This window comes from Pristiophorus japonicus, chromosome 3, assembly GCF_044704955.1.
Source record: "Pristiophorus japonicus isolate sPriJap1 chromosome 3, sPriJap1.hap1, whole genome shotgun sequence".
Classification (NCBI taxonomy): domain Eukaryota; kingdom Metazoa; phylum Chordata; class Chondrichthyes; family Pristiophoridae; genus Pristiophorus; species Pristiophorus japonicus.
Window position 1 is genome coordinate 249917954 of NC_091979.1, and position 27827 is coordinate 249945780.

The 27827-nt window shown below is 45.0% G+C and overlaps 1 protein-coding gene across 1 annotated transcript in view; it reads right to left on the reverse strand.

Annotated features, from left to right (window-relative positions):
- Positions 1–27827, reverse strand: part of cusr (Copper-only SOD repeat protein) — a 171396-nt gene that overhangs the window by 12080 nt on the left and 131489 nt on the right. Inside the window, exons 6-8 of the mRNA XM_070876507.1 lie at positions 26674–26812; positions 14885–15008; positions 8268–8392 (exon numbers count right to left, since the gene is read on the reverse strand). Coding sequence (XP_070732608.1) covers positions 8268–8392; positions 14885–15008; positions 26674–26812 — 388 coding nt within the window. The remainder of the gene's footprint in view (positions 1–8267; positions 8393–14884; positions 15009–26673; positions 26813–27827) is intronic.

A 27827-nucleotide genomic window follows, 5' to 3' on the forward strand; every position in this document is an offset into this window, starting at 1 on the left:
TGTTTACCAAAAGAGTCAGGGGATTTTCTCTAAAAATTATTTTCCTCATTAACAACATTGTATATATAGCAGGGAGAGTTCTTATGTTCAAATTACAAAAGCATTCTAAAAAAATATGTTTACAATCTCACCAGAGATAGCAATTAGAAGAAATCTTCTTGGTATGTTTAGAACATTGCTGACATACAGCGACCATAAGAAATCTTCCCTCAGGATTATTTTGGCGACATTTTGATTCAAAGTTAAAATCCATGAACAGCACATTGGAATTATGCAGCAGACAGTTTTTTTTTAAATCCCCATTTTGTAAGTTATTTCCTTTTTCAGTGTTTCTCCGCTTCCCAAACTGCCACACATTCACACACTATTCTCTTACTGAGAGGTAAATCAATCAGTTTGTTCCCAGGCCTCTGCTGAAAGTGCTTTGGAGTCAATTGCTACTGAGTACGTGTCAGAGCTGTAAATTAGCTTGGCTTCTGACTAATTACTTCCTCCCTGTTATGTATGTAACCCTAGGCAACCTGTATCATACTGCTCTTGGGAGCACTGTATACAAGCAGGTCTCCCATGCTGTACCTGCACTCTGGAGTTTAAATAAAGGAGCTAAGGTCACACTTACTCATGTCTACAGTACTCAGATGCATCACTTTATTATGAGCATAGCACTCCCCATGGAAGCCCTGAACCCCTCCTCTTGAGCAGGCCTAGATAAGATTAGCAATTCACCAAGGAACAAGCCACGATGACATAACCCACGTCCTACCTTACTACAGCAGTGTTAGCTCACCAAAGTGCTGTACTGTCAGACAGCTCCTCCACCCATCAGTCTACTTGTCAAAATAATAGCAGATTCAAAAAGAAAAGTCATGGTGATAAGAAAATTATTCTGATCAGGTATCAATCCCTACAGGTTTGGGTATTTAAGATGCTTTTTCGAGAAAAAAAACTTTTTAGCAATGTTTTTGTGTTCATAAAGCTTAGGATGTTATCACTGGGAACATGGTCTCATTTTGGGTACCCCCAGTATTAGTATCATGGATTCCTAGATCAAGCAAAGCACAGCAATTGGATATCAGGAAATACTTCTTCACACAAAGAATGATAAATGTGTGGAATAAATGTCCAATTAGAGTCATGGAGGCAAACACCCTGAACCAATTGGATACTACGAAAGGATATACTTGCTTTGGAGGCAGTTCAGAGAAGGTTCACAGGGTTGATTCCAGAGATGAGGGGGTTGACGTATGAGGAAAGGTTGAGTAGGTTGGACCTCTATTCATTGGAATTCAGAAGAATGAGAGGTGATCTTATCGAACGTATAAGATTATGTGGGGGTTTGACAAGGTGGATGCAGAGAGGATATTTCCACTGATAGGGGAGACTAGAACTAGAGGGCATAATATTAGAATAAGGGGCCGCCCATTTAAAACAGAGATGAGGAGAAATTTCTTCTCTCAGAGGCTTGTGGATCTGTGGAATTCACTGCCTCAGAGAGCTATGGAAGCTGGGACATTGAATAAATTTAAGACAGAAATATACAGTTTCTTAAACGATAAGGGAATAAGGCGTTATGGAGAGCGGGTAGGGAAGTGGACCTGAGTCCATGATCGGATCAGCCATGATTGTATTAAATGGTGGAGCAGGCTCGAAGGGCCGTATGGCCTTCTCCTGCTCCTATTTCTTATGTTCTTATGTACAATGGGTGCATGTTAAGATCGCTCTGGATGGCCTACCTTGTCCATAATTGTGATCTTGTGTCCTTCATTCACTACAAAGTCCTTGAAATTATCTTGCAAATATTTGGATGTTTTATATCTTTGCATAAAAATCGGATGGCCATTATTTGAAGAGAGATGTTAACCTGTTTAAAATAAATGGCGCCTCTTTAAAGTAGCAGATAAAGGAGTTATACGCCATCAACGAAGCCAAAGGATGAGAGTTTGGGATAGATTTTTAAAAATCATAAATGGCCAAACTCCTTCCTGGAATAAGACCTGGATCATTAAAGGAGCCAAATGTGCTAAACAGCTTTTCCATGGGCCCAAAATTCCATATTGCCTTTTTTTGGCGCTATTTAAGATTAACGGCCGATTTTTTTAAGGCGAAGTAGCGGCAAAAAAATTCCAAAGTTTCGCCATTTTTCTCTTTGAATTTGGCGGCGCGCAAAAAGACCTTAGCTTCTGTGGGTGGAGCAAATTGATAGTGCCGAAAAACTGAGGCCCCGTTCTGCGCACGCCCAAGCATTTAGGTTTCCATGGTAACGTGTAATTGTACAATTTTACTCTGTAGCTAACCCGTGCTGATTTATCCCATGCCAACTCGCTGAGATTTCCAACATTTTCTGCCCCTATCCCCACTGCCGCCCATAACCCCGGCCAAAAGCTCCACGCTGCTGCTGCCCCTATTCAACAACAGCACCTCCAATAATAACTCCTCAGTACTGCACTGTCAGCTAGATTATGTGCTTGGCTTGAAGTTGAATTTACAATCTTCTGACTTATTCGCAAGAGTACTAGCAACTGAGCTAACTTGACGTAGTAGCTGTGCTACAATTAGTCTCAATTTCTTTGAGCTACATGGGAGAAAATTGCCAAGTTTTCCACTTCTGCTCACTCTCTAGTGAGCCCTGCTGGAACGTGCATGTGTGTGGGCATCGGGAAAGGACGGCATTGGGCTCGTCCCTGATGTCCCACCGAATGTATTAGCTTGCCAGCACATTGTCAAAGGCCACTTGAGCAAAGTAGCAGAGGTCAACTGGATCTTGTGGAACCAAAAGGTCCCTGCTGCTGCCGCCCCTCTCCCCAGCCCAAAGGTCTGCGCTGCTGCCGCCCCTCTCCCCAGCCCAAAGGTCTGCGCTGCTGCCGCCCCTCTCCCCAGCCCAAAGGTCTGCGCTGCTGCCGCCCCTCTCCCCAGCCCAAAGGTCTGCGCTGCTGCCGCCCCTCTCCCCAGCCCAAAGGTCCCTGCTGCTGCCGCCCCTCTCCCCAGCCCAAAGGTCTGCGCTGCTGCCGCCCCTCTCCCCAGCCCAAAGGTCTGCGCTGCTGCCACCCCTCTCCCCAGCCCAAAGGTCCCTGCTGCTGCCGCCCCTCTCCCCAGCCCAAAGGTCCCTGCTGCTGCCGCCCCTCTCCCCAGCCCAAAGGTCCCTGCTGCTGCCGCCCCTCTCCCCAGCCCAAAGGTCCCTGCTGCTGCCGCCCCTCTCCCCAGCCCAAAGATCTGCGCTGCTGCCGCCCCTCTCCCCAGCCCAAAGGTCTGCGCTGCTGCCGCCCCTCTCCCCAGCCCAAAGGTCTGCGCTGCTGCCGCCCCTCTCCCCAGCCCAAAGGTCTGCGCTGCTGCCGCCCCTCTCCCCAGCCCAAAGGTCTGCGCTGCTGCCGCCCCTCTCCCCGGCTTGGCTACCACCTCCCCCCTGGGCTTCTTTTGGAAGCCCAGCGCCGAGCTCCTGTGTCCAGCCGAGGGAGATAAACGAGATGGCATTTGTAACGCCGATTTCTATCTGACTCCGATTTGGTAAGGTTTTTCCAAGACGGTCGCCAGTGGTCCCCAGCGCCGTTTTTGAAAAAATGCTTGTTGGCGAAACTCGCAAAAACGGGGAAAAAAACGTTATGACCCCGAGTGACGTCATAAAAACCTTAACTAAAAAAAATCAGCTGTTATCTGTTACCCATTGGCGAAACTTGCAAAATTAACTTAGCTCCAAAAAACACTGATACCTCCAAAAATTTGGAGCTAAATGGTGGCGAATTTTGGGCATCATATTCCTAGATTTTTGTTACAAAATCATTCTTTAGGTTTAGCTATAAATGTGCAGGCCAATAAGAGCTGTGATGAGTAAAATAATGTTAAACCAAAAAGCATAAGAAAATGGAATTGATTGTTAACAAAATAAGGAACATAAATTGGCAAGAAGCAGTTTTAGACAAGATGAAAGGGAAACTGATTCACTGAATCAGTATCTAACTTAATTATCAATTTGCTACTTTAAGAGACTAATTGCAAAGTGTTTTTAATGCTGTGTGCTGGCTAATATGGTTTGAACCTCATCAAACTAAAAAACATGACTTAAGGCTTCAGTATTATCTTCATATTCAAACCTGTTTTAATATCATACCTGACCACATCTAGTAGCCATTCGGTAGAGGAGGGAGGAGAGAAAATTTCCATGATTTTTTTTTTAAATGAAGAAGAAATCAACAACACTGCAGCCAAATCTGACTTGAGCTCAAGTCAGCATAACTGAACCAATGAATAAACCAAACTATCATTCGGTGTGGTTGATGTCCTTTAGTTCTGATTTAAACTGCACACGGAAGAACTGATTAAATGATAGTTCGGTTTATTCATTGGTTCAGTTATGCTGACTTGAGCTCAAGTCAAATTTGGCTGCAGTGTTGTTGATTTCTTCTTCATTTAAAAAAAAATCATGGAAATTTTCTTTCCTCCCATCCTCTACCGAATGGCTACTAGATGTGGTCAGGTATGATATTAAAACAGGTTTGAATATGAAGATAAAACTGAAGCCTTAAGTCATTGAAGTCAGTGATCAGGCCAGAGGGTTGCAAGGTGCCGAGGAGAATGTGAAATTGGTTTGCGCATGACTTTGGGGGCAAACCCAGCGGCAAATGCAAACCTCCACACCACAACTGATGAGTAAGAGGACCGCGCAAAATTGGTCTTCTTGCATCATCGGGACACAACTGACATGCTGAGAACACCAGCCACACTCCAAGAGGCAGTGCACCTGTCAAGAAGGTGACCATCCGCCGACGCTGGCACTAAAACAACCGTGAGTCTGGCAGAGGGGGAGGATATCAGGAGGGGGTGAGCGGTGGTCAGCGGCAGCCTTCAGTTTTAACGTAGAGCTAGAGGAAGAATTCCTGCTCCTCCTGGCATCCACATACAGGTAAGTATCTCAGTGGCAGCCTCAAGAATGTCCCTTTAAAGAGCGCTGGTTTGGCTGCTGAGTACGTGAGAAAACTGATCGCAGCATTCACAGCATATGCTGTGGTCAGGCACGAACCAATTTCAGAAAGGGGCCTCAAAGAGGCATTAGGCCTCAAATTTGCATAGGCAGGGGTTCTTCCTCTAGCTCTACATTAAAACTGAGGGCTGCCGCTGACTACCGTTCACCCCCTCCCGATATCTCCTCCCCCTCTGCCAGACTCACGGTTGTTTCAGTGCCAGCGTCAGCTGATGGTCACCTTCTTGACAGGTGCACTGCCTCTTGGAATGCCTGTTTCAGGGGGTTGCCCTGGACTAACCAATATGGTGTGCAGCACATACCAGGCGCAGAATGAGAGCGTGCACGCTACGCGCTGTATTGAACCCTTCAGTGCCTATTTTCCACCTGAATAACAAGCACTGCTCGATCCAGTTACTAGGCCGAGATATGTTCTTGAAGATTGCATTCAGCTTTGTTAGAACAGTGAACAATTCCAGTAAAAATAAATTCCTTTCTGACAAGAAACTCAAAGAACTCTTCGATGACGCCTACCTCCTGATCCGTTTTACTTCAATTTTATCTGCCCTCCCTCTCCAACCTTTGCTATTGACCTGGACCCCTCTCTTTGGCTTCTTAACTCAATATTTTCATTCTGAACCGCCACTGTGATATTGAATAATTCAGTTTTTCCACTCAGTGCTAACCCCATCATCATTATCAGACCTGACAAAATAGAGTTTGCTGCTGTTTGGAGGAAGAACACCCCGACTTCTCCTACCTTAGAAAGAAAAATAAAAGACTTGCATTTATATTGCATCTTTCACAACGTCAGAACGTCCCAAAGTGCTTTACAGCCAATGAAGTATTTTTGAAGTGTTGTAATGTAGGAAACACGGCAGCCAATTTGTGCACCGCAAGCTCCCATAAACAGCAATGTGATAATGACCAGATAATCTGTTTTGAGTAATGTTGGTTGAGGGATAAGTGTTGGCCATGACGTCCATGACCTCACTACAAATACCAAGCAATTATTTCTCTGACTGGTATTGATCTCAGCTCTACTGGGGATCTTCTTCCCATTGCCTCTAATCTCATAGTTCCCCAATCTCAAAGTCTGTTTCTCTCAACTCCCCAAGGTACACAAATAGGACTGTCCTGATTAGTCAATCTTGCCAGCTTGTTCCTGTCCCACGGAACGAATTTTCTCTCATCTCGACACTCTTCTTTCACCCTATTGTCCAATCACTGCCTATCTACATTTGCAACTTCTTTGATGTCCTCTACCACTTTAATGATTTCAGATCATTCAGCCCCAGTTGTCTTCTTTTCATCGTAGACGTAGTCACTCTACACCTCCATTCCTAACTGCGATGGCCTGCAAGCCTTCTACATTTTCCTTGAGCAACTAGTCCCCATTCCCTAATTCCCTCCTATGGCCAGCTGAACTTGTTCTTACCTTGAGCAGCTTCTCTTAATTCCACTCACTTCTTCCAGATCAAAAGGTGTTGCTATGGGAACCTGCATGGGTTCCAACCATCCTTGCCTTTTTGCAGGATATGTGGAACACTCTTTGTTCCAGTCCTACTCAATAAGTCATTCCGCTCTGTTTTTGGGGCGCTACTACCCTGTTTCTGCTGGGTGGGAGGTTTCAAAATTTCCCCCTCTATCTCATTCCCTCATTTTCTCCATTATTGTCACAGCTCTTCTGATAACTGTGCTTTCTGCACCAAAGCTTCTGAAATGTTGCCCTTTTTCGTTAGCCAATGATTCCCCATTTAGTGGTCAACAGGGCCCTTGACTAAGTCCATTTAATTTCCTGTACTTCTGCTCTGACCTTTCATGCTGTGACAGAGTCCCACTGGTCCTTGCCAACCTCTTTATTCACCAAATCATCTTGCACCATTTCCACACTCAACAACATGATCCCAGCACCAACCACACCTCCCCTCTCTACTTTACAGAAGAATCATGCCATGGTTCAGTCCTCCATCATCCCAACTTCTAGTCAATCTTGCCCTGGCATCTTTCCATGCAAACGCAAGAGATTCAACACTGCCCATTCACTTCTTCCCATCCCGTTGCCTAGGGCCCCAAACGGTCCTTCCATGTGAGACAGCAATTTACATGCACTTCTTCTAATCACCGCTCATTGTGCAGTTTCCTCTATATTAGAAAAACTAAACACAGATTAGCTGACCACTCTGCTAAACACCTCCATTCTGTCTACAATTATGACCCTGAGCTATTTGTGGTAACTTTTATAAGTAAATTGTAGCTTTTACAAGTGGTCCATGGTTTTTGAAACCTAATGACCTTGAATCATAATTGGTTCTCAGCCTCCGTACCTTCCTCACCTAATTAACTGGGACAGATGATTCTTACGGCCATTATCAACACATCATTTAGAATCTTCACTGGGCCACTTCAAGGCTCTTTGGCAAATTAGTAAGAAGCAGCTTAACACGTGCCACCTTCAAAAGCTGCTGTTCTTTTGTATTTTAACCTTGAATTAAGTTATTTACTTGCTTGTTTTGATGGGGTGAGAGTATAGTGCAGCTGGTGCTTTTTGAAATTTTTCTTTATACTTGGTTAACTGCTGTATATTATTATTTTACTTTCTTTGTGTGTTTAATGAGAGTTTTGTTTGTAGTTTTACATTGTTCCATATACACTACCTCAAACAGATAACAGGCAGCGCATGAAAATAGAGGGATGAGCTTTCACTTTCACTGCCAGAGAGAAGTGGGTTGTATGTTTTATACCCCACCTGACTTTCTTTTCCAAATGCAAACATAAATCAGGCAGTGTGTAAATAGGCAGCCAATCTGTTACTGCCTGGCAGTAAAAGTGAATATTCACCCCAGTGTGTTTAGCAGTGGTAGGAAATGTGGGTTACCCTTCGCATACACACCCTCCATAATACCCTACCCTAGAAATGTAGCAAAAATAACTTCGGAATGCTTCATATTTATGGTTAATGGTGTTGTTGATGTGGAACACAAGTAAATATCCTTGAAAGAAAATGCACTTTATTATTTTTCCAACCTGAACCCAATCAGTTAAATGTTTTTGCATCGGACTTACTGCATTTTCAAGCATTACATAAAATCCTTTTACTCTTTGTTGCAACAACGAAAACTTAGATAGTTCCTTTAATTTAATAAAATATCTTCAACAGGGGTGGGAAAGGAATAAATTTAGACATCAAGCTGGGATTGGGTGAAGAGTTAGCAGAGCTAACTGAAGGCAAGATTATTGAGACACCTTTAGAATATTTTTACTTTTTCTCATATAAATATTGCAACTGTTCAATAGAACGTGTCTGAACACTTGCCTGCCATGTAGAAAGTGATTTGCTGGCACTTCTCTGTGTTGGCTGCAGATGGGCCCCCTGGTAAAATAGTTACTCTCCAGACAGGAATCACCAGAACCTCAGCAACAATTCTGCGGAATTCATACCTAGAAAGAGAAACACATTTCAATTTATTACATTCAGTGTGCAACTTGTGACACTGGCAAATCCTGATAATTAAATGCCAAACCGTCGAGAACGTTAAGCTGTGGACTCACATCTACTAGGAACTGAACTGAGATTGTCCTGAAATAAAAACAGAAAATGCTGCAAATACTCAGCAGGTTAGGCAGCATCTGTGGAAAGAGAACAGAGTTTCAGGTCGATGATTTTTCGTCAGAACTGGAAAAATTGAGAAATGTAACAGATTTCAAGCAAGTGCCGGGGCAGGGAAAGGGGGGAGGGGCGAAAAGAACAAAAGGGTCTGTAATAGGGTGGAAGGCAGGAGTGATTCAATGACAAAAGGTATGATAGTACAAAGCAAAAGGAGATAACAATGGGACAAGTAAAGAAACAAAAGATGAGTTTAGAAGAGGTGTAAATGGGAATGGCAGAATCATCAACAACTGCCATGTAAAAAAAATAGGGGCAGAGGTTATGGTCTGAAATTGTTGAACTCGATGTTGAGTCCAGAAGACTGTAAAATGTCTAATCGAAAGACGAGGTGCTGTTCATCGAGCTTACATTGAACTTTGTTGGAACAGTGCAGGAGGCCGAGGACAGAGAGTTCAGAGTGTTAGTGGAGTGAAGAATTAAAGTGACAGGCGACCGGAAACTTGGGGTCGCACTTACAGACCGAATGGAGGTGTTCCGCAAAGCGGTCACCCAATCTGTGTTTGGTCTTCCCAATGTATCACATCGTGAGTATACTAAATTGCAAGAAGTATAAGTAAATCGCTGGTTAATCTGGACAAAGTGTTTGGGGCCCTGGATAGTGGGAAGGGTGGAGGTAAAAGGCCAGATGTTGTATCTTCTGTGCTTGCACGGAAAGGTGCTGCAGGAACGGAGTGGGTGTTGCGGGTGATTGAGGAGTGGACCAGATTGTTGCGGAGGGAATGGTCCCTTTGGAATGCTGAAAGGGGAGGGGGAGATGTGTTTTGTGGTGGAATCACACTGGAGGTGGCAGAGAATGATCTGTTAAACGTGGAGACTGGTGGGGTGAAAGGTGAGGACAAGGGGAACCCTATTGTGGTTTTGGGAGGGAGGGAAATGGAACAGACATGGTCGTAGGCTGTGTCAACCATGGTAGAGGGGAATCCTCGGTTGAGGAAAAAGGAAGACATATCGGATGCACTAGTATGGTATTGTCAGAACAGATGCGATGGAGAAACAGCGAGAATGGAATGGAGTCCTTATAGGATGCGGGGTGGGAGGAAGTGTAGTCCAGGTAGCTGTGGGAGTCAGTGGGCTTATAGTGGATGTTTGTCGATAGCCTATCCCCAGAAATGGAGACAGTAAAGCCGAGGAAAGGAAGAGTCGGAGATGGACCATGTGAAGGTGAGGGAAAGGTGGAAATTGGAAGCAAACTGAATGACATTTTCTAAGTCAGGGCGAGAGCAGGAAACGGCACCGATACAGTCATCAATGTACTGGGAAAATAGGTGAAGGAGGGGACCTGAGTAAAACTGCAACAAAGAATGTTCCACATATCCCACGAAAAGGCAGGCATAGCTAAGACCTATGGATTCCCATAGCAACACCTTTAATTTGGAGGAAGTGAGTGGAGTCAAAGGAAAGGTTGTTCAATGTGAGAACAAGTTCAGCCAGGCAGAGGAGAGTGGTGGTGGATAGTGACTGGTTGGACCTCTGTTCAAGGAAGAAGCAGAGCACCCTCAGGCCGTCCTGGTGGGGGATGGAGATGTGGAGAGATTGGACGTCCATAGTGAAAAGGAGATGGTTGGCACCTGAAAACTTGAAACTGTTAAAATGGTGGATGGCGTCGGAAGAGTCACAGATGTAGGTGGGAAGGGACTAGGCTAAGAAAAAAAGAGTCGAGACAGGAAGAACAGGCTGAAATGATGGGTCTACCAGGGCAGTTCTGTTTGTGGATCTTGGGAAGGAGGTAGAAGCAGGTTGTGCGGGGTTGGGGAACTATGAGATTGTCTCGAATTTGTTTCAGGCATTACAACTGCCAGAAAGAGAACATTCATCAAATCTGTCTGGATTCAGAGTCGGATTCAAGTTAGGGCATTTTTTCACATCAGCTAAAGTAGTAAAGGAGTGACTTCAAAATGATAAATAGTAATAGATTGTTTCCAGTGAGAAGATACAAATTTAAGATAATCACAGAAAGAATTCATAGGGAGGTTAGAAAATATTTATTCACAAAAGGATGATTAGAATATAGAATTCTCTCAGTGTAGAAATGAAGATGGTTGGCGCCAGAAAACTTGAAACTGTTAAAGTGGTGGATGGCGTCAGAAGAGTCACAGAAAAGGAATTAATTGTTTGAAAAAGAGGAATATTAAAGAGTATGGGGAGTGAGCAGGAGAGTTCGATTATGTTCCTCATTTACATATCAAGAGGCCTAATGCCTGTTTTTAGGCATTCGCCCAGGACAACAACATCTGTGTAAAATGGCCACAGGCCGTTCCGCTGCTAAACTGGCATGCTTTGCACCCAATTTACGTCCCAAAAATGGGTGCAATGCATAGCAATTTCTAATCCTATGAATGTTAAACTCTTTTTTAAAATCATACACTTCTTTCTGTTAAAGGGTACAGTTCTGTATTGGAGGAGAACTGCAACAGGCTTCGGGGCTAAATGATATTTGAACGATACGAGTCAAGGGTTATGAGGAGCAGGCAGGGAAGTGGAATTGAGGCCAAGATCAGATCAGCCATGATCTTATTGAATGGCAGAGCAGGCTCGAGGGGCCAAATAGCCTACTCCTATTTATTATGTTCTTATGAATGGCCTATATTCCTATTTAACAATGGTTATATGTGCAACCACTTGTCTATTATTAGTCTGATCAAGGTGAAGAATGTTACTGCTTGGGAATTCCTGCCCTCCTAGGTGGACATAAGCAATCCCATGGCATTATATCGAAGAAGAGCAAGGGAGTCCTCCCCGGTGTCCTGGCCAATATTTATCCCTCAACCAACATCACTAAAAAACAGATTATCTGGGCATCATGTGATTTCTGTTTGTGAGAGCTTGCTGGTGCTCTGTGCTGGTAAATGTTGCTGACTAAACTCTAGCTGCACCCACTTGGAAGTATTTTCCCTTAATTTCTTGGTCAGCCCCCATCCTCTAAATTTCACTCACCCAATACTCTGCTGTCCATATCCGATTCTGCAACAAGTCCCACTCTCCCATCATTCCTGTCCTTATTGACTTACATTGGCTCCTGGTCCCCATCACCACTACTTTAAAATGATAATACATTCATGTTTAATCCCTTCATGGTCTTGCCCCTCCTGATCTTTGTAACCTCCTCCAGCCATACAAGCCCCCCCCTTCCCCATAATTCTCTGTTCCTCTGACTGATTCTGGCCTCATGTTTATTCCCCCTTCTCTTCCGTATCATTGACAGCCGTCCCTTCAGTTGTGTAGGCCTCATGCTCTGGAATTCCTTCCCTAAATCCTTCTGCCTCTCCACCTCCCTTTCCTCCTTTAAGATCTTCTTTAAAACCCACTTCCTCATATCTCCTTCTTTTGTATGCCATCCATTTTTTGTCTGATTCCACCTCTGTGAAGCGTCTTTGAAAGTTTTTCTATGTTATAGGCGCTATAAAAATGCAAACTGTTGTGCACACAACTTGTGAAGCAATTCCATCTCCCAAACCATCTGGTGTTAAGCATATTTAATTTTATATAAAATTTTCATTAAAAATGAACATGAAAGCAATGTTGTAAAAGTGTGCATGGCGGCAGAAACACCATCTGCTGCAACACAAATCTCCCCTCCACCTGATGTTAACTAGAATTTATTCCAGGAACCAAGCCAATCTGACAGCTTAATGGAGTGCAGTCGCTACTTTCCTAGTACCATTTCTGCCATTTTTTTTTTAGTTTTACTTTTATTATAAACAAATCAGGAATAGAAATTGGGGAAAGTACAATATAGTACATTTATACCATGCAGTAACCATTGAAAGCAGAAGTACCATTAAAATAAAACATTATTTTAGAATAAAGGAACTAAAGCATCTTGTTTCTGTTCAACAAATGGTTTTCATTCATGTTAAGGTTTTTTTTATTGGGGTGGGGAAGAAATTTGGAGCACATTCTTTATGGGTATGTGCAATGTGTAACCTTATTTTTCTTGTTTTTCATCTCTTCCTGGTCCTCACCTGGCTCTTCCCTTTCGAGTATGAGGGGCAGCAACAGAAGGAGGATTGACTCCACCTAACTGCCAATTGGACTCATGAGCAGGTTAAAAAAATAGTTTTCCTAAGATGGGTCATTCAGTGGAGAGGAATCACTTAAAAGCATTAATAATGAACTGTGAGGGATCGTATCTTAGATTTTTATTGGAAGAAAATTATGAAAGTGACAAATTACCACTATTTTGATTTATGCAATTCTGATGAAAGGGTAACACCTGAAATATTAACTCTGTTTCTCTCTCCACAAATGGGACCTACTGAGGGTTACCAGAATTTTATGTTTTTATTTCAAATTACCACTGTTTTATCTGCTTACAAAAAAGGAAATCTAGTGAAATACAGTAGGCTGCCACCTGTTCCATCAAAGGCTCCAAGTTTGGGCTTGAAGCAGCAGTGAGAGTTCCAACGTGGAACTGAAGCACAGTCAGTGTCTGAAAAGGAGAGGGAAAGAGAGTGGACACAAAGGTCTAGTAGCAAAATAGAGGCATCATCAGGTGGCCACTCTATGACAGGTAGAGTGAGACCTTTCTTTTGTTCATTTCATTTTATAATTGTAAGATTCACATTTTCCTCCTATAATTTTAAATATATCTTGACTACTTTGTTATGTAGTTGAGTTATGACATTAGAAGAGATCAAAAAATATATAAAGACATTTAAGATAGAGGGGGCGGGGGAAGATAACTGATAAACAAATCAAGCTTAGGGAGGATAAAACCCCTGGCCCAGATGGATTGCATCCACGCATATTAAAAGAAGTTAGGGAAGAGATAGCAGAGGCATGATTACATATATATATAAAAATTCATTGAAAAGGGGAATAGTGCCAGAGGACTGGCAGACCGCTAAATGTGATTCCTATATTTAAAAAGGGAGATAGACAAGTCCAAGGAACTATAGACCAATTAGCTTAATGTCAGGGATAGGAAAGATAATGGAATTTTTACTCAAAGATGTAATGGAAAAACTTCTAGAAACTGAAAATATAAGAAAGAATAGTCAGGGAAGGTCATGTTTGACCAAACTTATTGAAGTCTTTGAAGAAGTAACAGAAAAAGTAGATAAGGGTAACGCAGTAGACATAATATATTTGGACTTCCAAAAGGTTTTCAATAAGTATGCATAGTAGACTCATGACTAGGGTCAGAACATGTTGAGTCAGGGAAAAAGTAGCAGTATGGTTAGCAGGCTACAAAACAGAAAACAGAGAGTAAGGGTTAAAGGTCGTTACTCACACTGGCAAAAAGTGGGAAGTGGTGTTCCAAAAGGATCAGTGCTGGGATCACTGTTGTTCACCATTTACATAAATGATTTGGACTCAGGAATTGGAAGTACAATTTTAAAATTTCTGGATGATACCAAATTTGAGTGGTGTAGTTAATATAGAGGAGGACTGTGACTGGGCTGTAATTGGCAAATGAACTTCAATATAGATAAATGTGAGGTTGTACATTTTATAAGGAAAATAAGAAGGCCACATACTCCTTGAAAAATAAGTGTCTAAATGGGGTAGAGGGGCAGAGGTATCTGGGGATACAGATACACAAGTTACCTAAAGTAGCGACACATAAGGCCATAAAAAAGCAAACAAAACACTGGGGTTCATTTCTAGACTTGAATTGAAAAGCAGAGCGGTTATGTTAAATTTTTAAAGAAGCTTAGTTAGACCACACTTGGAGTACTGTGATTACTTCTAGTCTCGATATTATAAAAGGGATGTCGAGGTGCTGGAGAAGGTGCAAAAGTGATTTACTAGAATAATACCAGAACTGGGAGTTTATACCTATCAGGAAATATTGAACAGGCTGGGGTTCTTTACTTTGGAAAAGATGAAGATTGAGGAGTGGCCTGATAGAGGCCTTTAAGGTTATGAAAGGTTTGGTGGGGTACACGTAGAGAGGATGTTCCCACTTGTCGGGGAGACCAGAACTAGTGGCCATAAATGTAAGCTAGTCACTAATAAACACAATAGGGAATTCAGGAGAAACCTTTTTATCCAGAGAGTGGTAAGAATACAGAACTCTCTACTACAAGGAGTAGTTGAGGCGAGTAGCATCGATACATTTAAGGGGAATCTAGATAAACACATGAAGGAGAAAGGAATAGAAGGATATGTTGATTGGGTGAGCAGAAGAAGGGTGGGAGTGAGCTCGTGTGGAGCTTAAACACTGGCATGGACCTGTTGGGCCAAATGGCCTGTTACTGTGCTGTAAATACTATACTATGTAACCAACCCCTAACTTTCCATTTTAGTCCAATGCTTACCTGCTGAATGAGCGCACATTTGGAAAAACAAGTGTTTTCACTGGAAAGTCAGCGACAATGTTAGCACAGTCCATTAAGGTTTTACTAGACTCTTGATTGTGAATCACCACTGATCTGCCCACAACTAGAAATAAAGAAACCGATTATAACATTATCTCAAAAGCAAAATACTGCAGATGCTGGAAATCTGAAATAAAAATAGAAAATGCTGGAAATACTCAGCAGGTCAGGCAACATCTGTGGAGAGTGAAACAGTTAACGTATCAGATCAATGACCTTTCTCTCTCCACAGATATTGCCCGACCTGCTGAATATTTCCAACATTTTCTGTTTTTATGTAACATTATCTGTTCTTTTTCAAGTTTATTTCTGCATTTTTGTCCTTTCATTTAAAAAGACAATTACTTTCTATTCAATAGTAAAACATGAACACACCATCAACCCTAGTGTTGCAAGTAACTTCTAACTGCATTTGCACTTCTGCAAATATTGGCAGAGGTCCATTCGATGGCAATGTCTGGTTGACAGTTCCACAGGCTGGAAAAAAGGGTGTGTACTTTGCACATGTTTTAGTTGGCTTAGGAATTTTCAGGTGCAGCTCAAGTCCTAGCACCTCTTTTGGTGCTATATTAATGATGATCTTGTAGAGGACTGATCATCGTCAAATCGATCAGTCCGAGGCCAACTTCATGTAAACCATAGATTACTTGTCACAATAAAAGTATAAGGGTAATAATATGCAGCATCACAAGGATAATGGAAAATTGAATAATCAAAAATTGAAGGAAGGACTGGCATCAGTTACAATTCTGAATTCCAAGGCATTGGACGATACTCTATAAAGTTATCTCCAATGCAGGAAGGAAAGAACAGAGATAAGGCTTTCTTCTAATTCTGTGTATTACCACTTCTGCTCATGGCTGATCTGTACCTCAACCTCATTTACCCGCCCTTGCTCCATATCTCTTAATACCCTTACATAACAAAGATCTATCGATCTCAGTCATGAAAGTTTCAATTAACCCAGCATCCACAGCCTTTTAGGGGAAGAGAGTTCTAGGTTTCTACTGAATGCCTGGCTCTAATTTTAAGATTATGCCCCTTGTTCTGGATTCCCCAACTAGAGTAAATATTTTTTCTTTATCTACCCTATTGAATCTTTTTATAATTTTAAACACCTCAATAAGATCACCTCTCAATCTTCTCTGCCCAAGGGAATACAAGTCAAGTTGATGCAACCTGTCCTCATAATTTAAAGCTTTTAGCCCCAATATCATTCAGGTGAATCTTCGTTGCACTCCCTCCAAGGCCAATATATCTTTTCTGAGATGCAGTGCCTAGAACTGAACGCAGTACTCCAGATGGGATCTGGCCAAGGCTCTATGCAACCGAATCATAAATTCCTCCCTTTTATATCCCGGCCTCTTTGACAGAGAGGCTAACAGGTTAAGAAATAATAAAGAGGCATTACGCTACAAGGTGTATTTTATAGGCCACCAAATGGTGGGAATTTGCAAAGAAATTACTGAGAGATGCAAGAACTATAGAGAGATGCAAAATTTTCCAAGGAGTTGCCCTGCTTTTTTTGGAGCAAGTAGCTTTTTTTTTTAAGTGACTTAAAAATTGCAAATTTCCCCATTTAATTTGCTCCAGTGCAATTCAGTTAGGTTTTTTTTTTAAGTTTAGTATTTTTTCTCCAAAAAGGAGCATTTTACCAGCCACTTACACTTGTTTTGGCCATCGAAGCAAATTTGGCCAGCTAAAAGTTACTCCAAACTAACTTAGGCCAGTGTATGTGGCCACTTTTGTAGGCACAGAAAAACCTTAACTACATTTAAGAAATCAGTGCAGGTAGCCAGAGATGGGGGGGGAGGGGGGCGGAGTGAGTTAGAGGATTCTAAAGCACTAAACACCTTCACAACATCAGCACAACTTCACAACATCTTCAGCACAACATCTTCACAATATCATCAAAAATAAATGAAAGATAAATCAGCTACTGAAAATAGAGCAGTCCTACCTTGCCAACTGCAGAATGCATGCCTGCCGCCCTTCGGCCAGCGCTAGGGGCGGCAGGCATGCATGACTGTAGGGGTGAGGGATGTTTAGTTTTTACAGTTGTTCCTAAATGTTGTATGGTGCTAATGGAACATGATTCAGTTTTAATGCAAAATATCTTTTATTCGAAAGTTTACAATGCACTTCAACAACAACAACAACAACAGCAAAGAAAGACTGCACCCATCTCTCACCCACATCTCGGGTAATGTGCACTTCTTCATAGGGGCGGTAATGGTGGTGGGGGGGGTGGGGCGTTGGGGGCCCGGCTTGGGTCTCAACAGAGGCTGGTGCGGGAGTTGCAGTGGGAGTGGCATTTGATTGTCCGGGCTGTGTACCCTTATTGCAGCAGCTAGCTCCCTCATGGCCTCTGCCATCGTTTGCACTTCCTCTGACATGCCCGCCCTCAGTTAACGTCTCAGTGCTGATATTTCTCCCGACAGTGCCGCTACCTCATCATGCACCCCACTGACGGTGGCACGAGTGATCGGGTAAGGACATTGGTCTCCTCACCCAATGACTTAACCTGATGAACATCTGATGAAAGCCTTGTCGGTTTCTCCTTCCCCTCACCGTGGATCTGCCTAGCAGCACCCCTCCAGTGCGAGACGGAGGCTGGGACGGTGGGGCACTGGGTGTTCCAAGCTGCATTCCACCACTGCCACTGGGACCCACAACCTTGGAAGGTGTGAAACCATGGAATGTCGTAGCAGAGCTCATGGAGGTGTCTGGAAAAGTGATGCTCTGTACTATGGACTGATCCATATCACGATCAGCATTCTCCCGTGAACACATATCCATGCACCCGTCTTTCCCCCACCCGCCTTGGTCTGGAGCGCACGTATCTGGATCTTCTTGTGGATCTTCAGGATGTTCAGGATTGTCTTCTTGTTCTGCAAAATACAACAGAACAGTCAAATGGTTAGCAACACAGGAGGGGCAGGATGGGTGGCATGAGTAGTCTCAAGTGTGGCAGGCCAGTCAGCAGGTTGATTTGAAGGGCGACGATGCATTTTCATGATTGACCTTACCCTCGCGTGTGAGCCCAGCTTGTGCAGAGCTGATTCTTTTTCTGCAGGTGCGACTCAGCAAGGCAGCGACCCTCTGTTCCAGGGGTGTTAGTTGGTGCAGATTTGGTGGCCCTCCTCCTGTTCTAATTCTTCCCCTTTAGTTGTGGGCCAATTTCTTCTGCAAAGATGAAAATATAACTTTTGACACATGGTGTGCTTCTGATGGGTGGGGCATATACAGATGGTCACAGTTACAATTGAAATTCCATTTAAAAATGAAGATATTACTTACACTCACGACTTGACCAACGTCCTGCCATTTCTTTTTACACTGGCTTCCAGATTTTGTGGTATTCACCCTGCGGAGTATTCTTCTGCAACTAGGTTCCAGCGTCCCCTCATTTCTTTGGATGGCACTTTTGTGGGATCACTCTTACTGATATCCAGCTCCTGCCATCTGTTCTCAATGACAGTGACTAGTTTCCCCACTTCCTCATGCAAGAAATTCTTCGTTCTTGTTGCACACTCTTGCGTCATTAGATTTACACTCAGGTAATCTTGAAAACACACAGTCCTGGCCTTTCATGCACCTATGCAGCACTCCTTTCCACTCCCTCAGCCATCCAAAAATCACTACTCACACCTTACCTTGAAATATGGCCCATTGCCAATGTTGCTGAGGCACTGAGGACGCTCTCCCTTTAAATGGCCGATTGCCACGGTTGCTGCCCCATGCGCGCACGTTTTAACGCGCATTGCGCATGCGCGTACGCTCAAACGGTTATGCGTCCCCCTGCCGGCACTCGAGGACATGCTGGGCCCAAGCCCCGCCCCGCCCCTCTGTCATCTGCGCTGAGCAAGCGCGGCCCAAGCGCCGCCCCCCCGCAGGTTTTGCAGCGCCACGCCACGGGACCACAAAGATCCAGGAGCGGCCAAATTAGGACGGTCATTTTTCGACGCGTTTTTTCCCCCACAAAATCGGCGTATCATGGTAAATACGCCGTTCTAAGTGGGTGGGGACATTTGGGCCCATTGAGTGGTGATAATAAGAGACTTAAACAACCCCAATATTGAATAAGATATTGATTGTGTTAAGAGCAGAGAAGGGGAGGAATTTTTGATGTGTATTCAAGAGTATTTTCTTGATCAGTATGTTTCCTGCCCAATGAGGAAGGAGGCATTGCTGAATCTAGTCCTGGGGAATGAAGTGGGTCAAGTGGAGAATGTCACAGTGGGAGATCATCTCGTGAATAGTGATCATAGTATCAAAGTTTAAATTAGTTATGGAGAAAGACAAGGAGCAATCTAGAATAAAAACACTTAACTGGAGGAGGGCTAATTTCAGCAAATTGAGGAGGGATCTGGCTCAGGTAAATTGGAGTCAAAGACTGGCAGGCAGAAATGTAATGGAGCAATGGGTGGCCTATAAAGAGGAGATGGTTCGAGTACAGTCTGGGTACAATCCCATAAGAAGGAAAAGGGAGGGCAAGCAAAGCTAGAGCTCCCTGGATGACGAAGGAGTTAGAGTGAAGCAGAAAAAGGGGGCAAATGACAGATGTCAGCTTGATAATACAAAGCAGAATCAGGCTGAATATAAAAAGTACAGAGGAGAAATGAAAAAGGAAATAAGAGCGCCAAAGAGACAGTACGAGAATAAATTGGCGGCTAACAAAAAAGGGAATCCAAAGATCCTCAATAGGCATATTAACAGTAAAAGGGCTGCCCGAGGAGTGGTGGGGCCAATTAGGGAACAAAATGGAGACCTACTGGAGGAGGCAAAAGGTATGACTGAGGTACTAAATGATTACTTTGCATCGGCGTTTACCAAGGAGGAGGACTTTGCCAAAGCTATGGTAACCGAGGAGGTTGTCAGGATAATGGATAAGATAAAAACAGATACAGAGGAGATACTAAAAGTGCTGGCAGTACTTAAAGTGAATTCATCCGGTCCAGATGGGATGCATCCTAAGTTGCTGAGGGAAGCAAGGGTAGACATTGCGGAGGTGCTGTCTGCAATTCTCCAATCCTCCTTAGTTACAGGGGTAGTACCAGAGGACTGGAAGATTGCAAATGTTACACACTTGTTCAAAAAAAGGATAAACCTGATCATTACAGGCCAGTCACTTCTATGTTGGTGGCGGGAAAGGAACAATAATCTGGGAGAAAATTAACAGCCATTTGGACAAGCATGGACTAATAAAGGAGAGGCAGCATGGATTTGTTGAGGGCAAATCATGTTTGACTAACCTGACTGAGTTTTTTGATGAGGTATCAGAGAGGGTGGATGAGAGCAGTGCAGTTGATGTTATGTATATGGACTTTCAAAAGCCATTTGATAAAGTATCACATAGTAGGCTTGTTAGCAAAATTGAAGCCGATGGAATAAAAGGGACAGGAGCAGCATGGATATAATATTGGCTAAGGGATAGAAAATAGAGAGTTGTGGTGAATGGCTGGAGACTCAGACTGGAAGGAGTGTTCCCCAGGATTCAATACTAGGACCACTGCTATTTTTGATATACATTAATGACTTGGACTTGGGGGTACAGGGCATAATTTAGAAATTTGCAGGTGACACGCAACTTGAAAATGTAGTAAACATTGTGAGAGACGGTAACAGACTTCAGGAGGACATAGACAGGCTGGTGGGATGGGTGGACACGTGGCAAATTAAATTCAACAAAGAGATGTGTGAGGTGATACATTTTGGTCGGAAGAATGAGGAGAGACCATACAGACTAAATGGTACAACTTTAAAGGGGGTGCAAGAACAGAGAGACCCGGGGTATTTGTACACAAACCTCTGAAGGTGGCAGGACAGGTTAACAAAGCAGTTAATAAAGCATATGGGAGCCTGGGCTTTATAAGTAGAGGCATAGGCGGCGAAATTGCCCTCCGCCTTGTTTCGGGCGGATAATTCGAATTATTACCATGGGGAGGAAGAGTTGAGCAATTCAGCTCTTCGTTTTTTTTAAAAGCCTCCTGGTGATCCCTGGCACTGTTCAAGGCAGTAGCGGGGCGGGAGCGAGGCGGATTCCATCAGCGTGACGCGGACGTGCTGCATGGCGCTGACGTGTCGCAACATCCCTCCCCTTCACTTAAAGGGGAGGGATGCTGCGAGACATGATGAGGCCCCCGTCGCGCCCACTGGGCTATCATGGAGAGGTTCAGCCGGGCCAACTGCCCGGCAGCCAAGAAGAGGTGTCAGGCTGCCTGTTGGCGGTCCGGCCGAATCGGCGGCCACCTTTATCGGGCTAACTCAGGAGTCGACCGACAATTAAAACAAAATAGCAGCCACGGCGGCATACCCTCCTCTCTAAAGGCGGCCGCACCGCCCAGCCACCGGCAGCTTCACGTCCCACAAAACTGTCGGGGGCACCGCCCAGTGCCGACCTCACTCCCACGGTGCAATTACCCCCACGGGGCACAAAAAAGGTCAGCGCCAAGCGGTGAAGGGTTGGCGCCGGGCGGTGATAACGTCTCACCGTGCGTGCACTGGCCTGGGGTGCAAATCATTGGTCGTGCGCTATCGACATAACGCCCCCCCCCCCCGCCCAACCCTCCAGGCGATACCCTCGTTGTACCCCATTAGCACCCCACAGAGGCGCTAATGGGGCTATAAAAAAGGGTAATTTTCCCCCCATATAGTACAAAAGCCAGGAAGTTATGCTAAACTTCGACAAAATACTAGTTCGGCCCCAGCTGGAGTTTTGTGTCCAATTCTGGGCACCACACTTTAGAAAGGATGTGAAGGCTCTGGAGAAGGTTACAGAAGAGATTTACTAGAATGGTTCTGGGGATGAGGGATTACAGTTGCATGGATAGACTGGGGTTGTTCTCCTTAGAGCAGACAAGGCTAAGAGGTGATTTGATAGAGGTGTTTAAAATCATGAAGGGTTTAGATAGAGTTAATAATAAGCTGTTTCAAATGGCTGAAGGGTCACTAAACAGAGGGCACAGATTTAAGGTGATTGGCAAAAGAACCAGAGTGACATGAGGAAAAACCTTTTTACGCAACAAGTGGTTAGGATTTGGAATGCACTGCCAGATAGGGTGGTGGATAGTTTCAATAGCGGCTTTCAAAAGGGAATTGGATAAATACTTGAAGGAGAAAGATTTGCAGGGATATAGGAAAGAGTGGGGGAGTGGGACTAACTGGATTGTTCTTCGAAAGAGCCAACACAGACTCTGTTGTGTATGTATAATGTAAGTATACTCAATGTACAGTTACATAAGACTACTGGATATATATTCACATCGTATACACTATGCTTGTACCACCAGAGGGTGCAACTGGTGGAGACCTAGGGGTCACCTGTACACGTCAGGGAACCAGGTATAAAAGGGAACTCACCATGCTGTATCCTCACTCAGGAGCTGTAATAAATGGACTAAGGTCACCACAGGTTGAAGTACAATACCCTGCCTTGTGGAGCCATTACTAGAGTGCTTAGAGACACAATAACTGGCGACGAGATTACAAATTTCCACACGAAAATGGCTAACCTTGGCACGTTTCAACAATTCACCGATGGGGAAGATTGGGAAACCAAAACATATGCGGAGCTCATAATGACAATACAGGAACAGCTCAAACCTAAAGAGAGCATCCTCACAGCTAGGCACCGATTCTACACCCACGGGCGGCCCAAAGGCCAAGAAATCGTAAAATATGCTGCAGACCTCAGACGATTGGCTGCACTGTGTGATTTCGGCGACCACCTACTGAAGCGTTGCGGGACATCTTCGTTATTGGATTCGGCCACGAGGGCTTTCTCCACAGACAGGTCTCTGCAGACACCACGGTCACCCTGCAGAAGGCAATTAACGTGAGCCAGGCGTCAATGATCTCAGCCTGCGATTCCAAGTGGATGACTCACCCCCAGGACTCTAACTCGGCAAGTACTGTGAACCGACTGACGCCTTTTAGAGGCAAGGCTGCTGCAAGCAGTCGCTCTCTCATGGAAGAGCGAACAGAACCCCGAGTCCCATAACCTGAGTCCGCCACATGGGGCCAACCAGCTAACCCCATGCTGGCGCTGTGGAGGAAATCACAGGGCCCACCAGTGTCGCTACAAAGACTATACATGCAAAGGCTGTAACACGAAGGGCCACCTCCAGCGAATGTGCAAGAGAAATTGTACTCACCGAGTCGATGAAGAGTTGGCTGATCATCCGGACTCCAGCGACGATGAAGAGAGAGTCCATGAGGCAGCTCAGCCCCACGATGAGGTGTACTGAGTGTTTACCTGCACCACCGAGAGTTTTCCATTGAAAATGGAAGTCGAAATCAACGATGTTCCAGTCACGATGGAGGTGGACACAGGGGCGAGCCAGTCACTGATGTATCAGGCGGCCTTTGAGAAATCCTAGGACAATCCAGTTGAACGACCTAAAATTATCCCGATCCAAATGAAGTTGCTCACCAACACAAACGACACCATCCCAGTCGTTGGCAGCGTGGATGTCCAGGTGTCCCTGGATGGCGCAATGCACAAGTTAGCTTTGTGGATCGTTGCTGGTGATGGTCCAACGCTGCTAGGAAGAAGATGGATGTAAAAGATCCGTTGGAGCTGGGATAACCTCCAGCCTCCGGCGATCGACTTCCTCCATGGCCCCGAAGTTGGATCCAGCACAGCACCTGAGAAACCAGCTGCTCAACTCGACTACGTGGAGACGACACAGACCGCACAACCCAACTGCGAGATGATCCAGCCGAAACGACCCGACCTCACCTTCCAGAGTCCAGTGGTAGGACACTAGAGGAAGAAAATCGGCGCAGAAGGCAACTTCCCTGCTTCTATGGCAGAACCTGGGGAGAAAAGGGTCACCGCAGCCTACTTCGTGGAGAGAAAGAAGATGGCGCCCGAACCATGCGGTGAAGCGCCTGAAGTAAAGATGTCTGTGGCCAGACCATGAGGGGCAGCGTTGATGCAGCAACACGTGATGCCGAGCAGCGAACCGGATTGGGGTAAAGATTGCAAGGCCCGCTTAAAGGAGACCGGCAACCCACAATTAAAGGGACAGTTCCACTCTTTATACAGCGATGTCAGTGATACATATGTAAGAGATGTCATTGATAAATTCAAGTATGTAAATGTAACTAACCATGCTAAGTCAGGCAATTGCGGTCGGAACCAATGTATTGTGAGAGTAAATGAAGTTATGATGTGCGATGCCAGGTTCTACATGCATGCCGACAAAACCATGGGCAACCTCCCGTCAGAAGCACCCAGGTCCAGCGGGCTACCCGACCATGTAGCCTGCACCTCCGGGACCAATGTCATGCCCCAGGGAGCGTGGCCACACACAGAGGGAGCATACCAGCTGCAGGGCCAGCGATCAGCAAAGGCACCACTACCAGTACCCTGCTCCTGATCGGCTCTACCTCTCTGGCCACCAGGGTCAGTACCGGGAGCAAGAAGCTAGCACCCTCCAGCTCTCCCAATGGGACCTGGGATGACCAGGCTCCCACTATTGCAGAAGGGCAGCAAAGAGACACCAAAGCCCTCAAAGTAGGACAGGGAGGCCACACACTCCTGTGGCTCTGCCCACCACTAGCCAACAGCAAAGGCCCTGAGACTCAGCCAGGTGAGCGATCCGAGCCCACCCAGCTGGCAGGGGCTGCAGCACCGCCATCAGACAACCTGGACACAGTCCGGTCACTCTGGAACTAGCGTCCTCACCCACCTGCACCTACACAACCCCAGGGGCAAGATTGTGATACCATGTATGTACCTTACCTGTAAAATGTACTTCTTCCACTACTGCAAAACCCAAACAATGATGTAATTAATCCTATGTATTTTTTGTTCTTTCTGTCTGTACATGTATGCACATGCAGGTGTTGAGCCACACACATGGTCTATGTATGGGGGGGGGGGGGGAGGAAATGGATGTATGTAGCCATGGACACACATGGATCACACCCAGAACCCACTCAACCCCCACTGCAACCTCAAACCGTCCACTGCTGACAATTTCCCATGTTGCGGCAAAAAGGACTTGGGGGTCAACTGGGAGAGAGCCAAGCCAAAGCATAGACAAGGCGCAAGGGCTTTGGGCACTCAAGTCTAGGGCCAGAGCACACAATGCAAAGGCCAATGACACAAGACTTAGGGGAGAGTGATGTGTATGTATAATATAAGTATACTCCCTATACACTCAATGTACAGATACATAAGACTACTGGATGTACCTTCACACACTATACACTATGCTTGTACCACCAGAGGGGTCACCTGTACACGACAGGTAACCAGGTATAAAAGGGAGCTCACCATGCTGTACCCTCACTCAGGAGCTGTAACAAATGGACTAAGGTCACCACAGTTCAAGTATAATACCCTGCCTCATGGAGTCATTACTAGAGTGCTTACAGACACAATAGACTCGATGGACCGAATGGCCTCCTTTCTGTGCTGTACTAGTCTATGATTCTATGAACATTCCTTTTTGGTTGCTTTTTGTATCTGTCCACTATCTTTTCGTGATTTGGATACGTGGACATCCAAATCTTTTTGCTCCTCCACAGTTCCTAGTTTCTAATCATTTAGAAAATACTCTGATTTGTCTTTCTTGGATCCAAAGTGTTGACATCACACTTCCCCTCATTGAACTCCATTTGCCATAGTTCTGCCCACTCACTTAATCTATCCCTCTGTAAGCTCCTGCTCCCTTTCTGCACTACTTACTATGCCTTGCGAACTAGTGTCATCCGCAACTTTCATATACAACTGATGAAAGGGCATCGACCTGAAACCCTAACTTCATTTCTCTCTCTATAGATACTACCTCAACTGCTGAGTATTTTTAGCATTTTCTTTTTTTATTTGGGATACATTTTATTCCTCCATCCAAGTCATTGATAAAATATATATACCAGCCATATTTTTCAAAATAAAGGCATGCATTACAAGTAAAAACTATTTAGATGTTAAAAAACAAACACAAAGGCCAGAATTTTCAGAGGTATGAATGAATGAGTTGGAGGCTTGGAAGTGAAAGTTGAAAAAATGTAAACCCCAATCCCAACCCGCGCACTTCACCTTTTACTCAGGTGGGACAGGGTGGCGGTGTGTCAACCCGCTGCCAGGAGGCAGGTTGGCAATTTAAATATTATAATGCGGCCTGAAGCCTCTGCTTTAATCTGCTTTGCAGGTGTTACTGCAGGCGGCCGGGGATCCCAGGACTCGGGATTCCTGGTGGCCCGGTCCCCAAGCTTCCCCGCCATCAGCCTGGCCCTCCCCATGGTCGGGGATCCGACCCTTCATAGGGACCGGACAACACCCCCACTCCCTCCGCCCCTCCAATCGTGATTCGGCGCCTGGGTCTGGGATCAGTTCCCCACCCCATGAATTGCAACTCCCTCCCACCCCGGGGACAGGGATCGGACTCCGCCCCGCCCCCCCAAGGCCTGGAACCACCCTCCACTCCTCCAGCAGATTGGACCCCCCCCCAAATCCCGGGCCCAGCACTTATTTGTTGCTGTGGCCTCCTTGTCCGAGTTCCCCGCACAAATGGAAGCCAGCCTGTCAATCAGGCTGACTTCAGGGCAGTGAACCCGCCCCTGACGTCGCACCAAAGCTGTGGAATTAAAACTCCAGTGTGCCAGGTGGGACCCGAGAAAATCCAACCCAAAACATTTTCCAGCTCACACACTGTAATGCTAGTGATTGACAGTTTAGTAAACATATGCCCACATATTTGGCATAAACCTACCAGTAAAATCTCCGTTAAGTGGCAGATTGACGTCATTCTTCAAATTCCTGTTCCCAAGACTAATGGGGCCCTGTTTGGAGTATAAGTCTCCCACTTCACAATGCAAAGGCGATAAAGAACAGCTGCGCTGGTAGCTGGCCTGCAAACGTAAGTGAAAAAAATGGATTAATTAATTTACAATGATATCCAGTGATCTAGGGTTAAAACATTGCCTGTAATCTATTGACCGTCTTCCAGTTGGTAAATCTGAATTTGGAAACAGAGCATCATTTTATCATAAAGCCATAGTGATATCATGTCACCTACCATGCATGGGCACTTACATTGTCGCACTATACATGGGCCGAGAAATTCAGGCCCACTCATGATTCGTACGCCTGAACAATGAGGCCTGAGGCTACCCTTATATTCCCTCAGGCCAAACCAATCTTGTGCTGGGGGCCTCAAGCAGGCGTTATTTGCACATGCAAAGGGCTGAATGCCTGTTTCAGACGTGGGCATTGCACATCAATTATTTGGCATTTACCAACATGGCAGATGGCTATTCTCCGGCTCGTAACGAGTGTGTGCTTCCTGCTCACCAAATTGGAGGATTAGATGGCCGTTTCGTGCCTGAAAAACAGGTGCTGCACAGGCTCATTTCTAGGCCACCATGTCAGGAAGATGGCTGGTTAGCCAACTATTTCAAATGATGACATAGAGCCTTCAAGACATTTATTCTTGTATGCTTTTGCTGATTTTTCTCTGTTGATGAATTCATTAGCATGTAAACATGTTTCCGGAATCATTGGAACTAATAAGCAGAGAAAAATATTTGGCTTTAACTCTGTGTGGCCGAAATTCAGGCATGCCAGAAAGCTATCGCACCTACGATTTTTTACCTAGTTTTATCGCCGGGTGTGATGAGGCGGCCTTCCGAGCGATTTTCTGCACTTAGAATTTTTTTTAGTGTCGGACTGGAAGTCAGTCATTATGGGGGTGGAAATGCGGCATTAAGTCCTCCTGAGGGGCGGAAGTTGGGGCGGGATCGAGTCTCTGCCGCTGTCACTACCAATTTTGGGCAATAATTGGCCAGCCGATCGGAAAGTCGGCCGGCAAAAATAAAAAGATGACAGCCGCAGCAGTGTGCCCTCCTCTTAAAGGGCCGTCGTGCT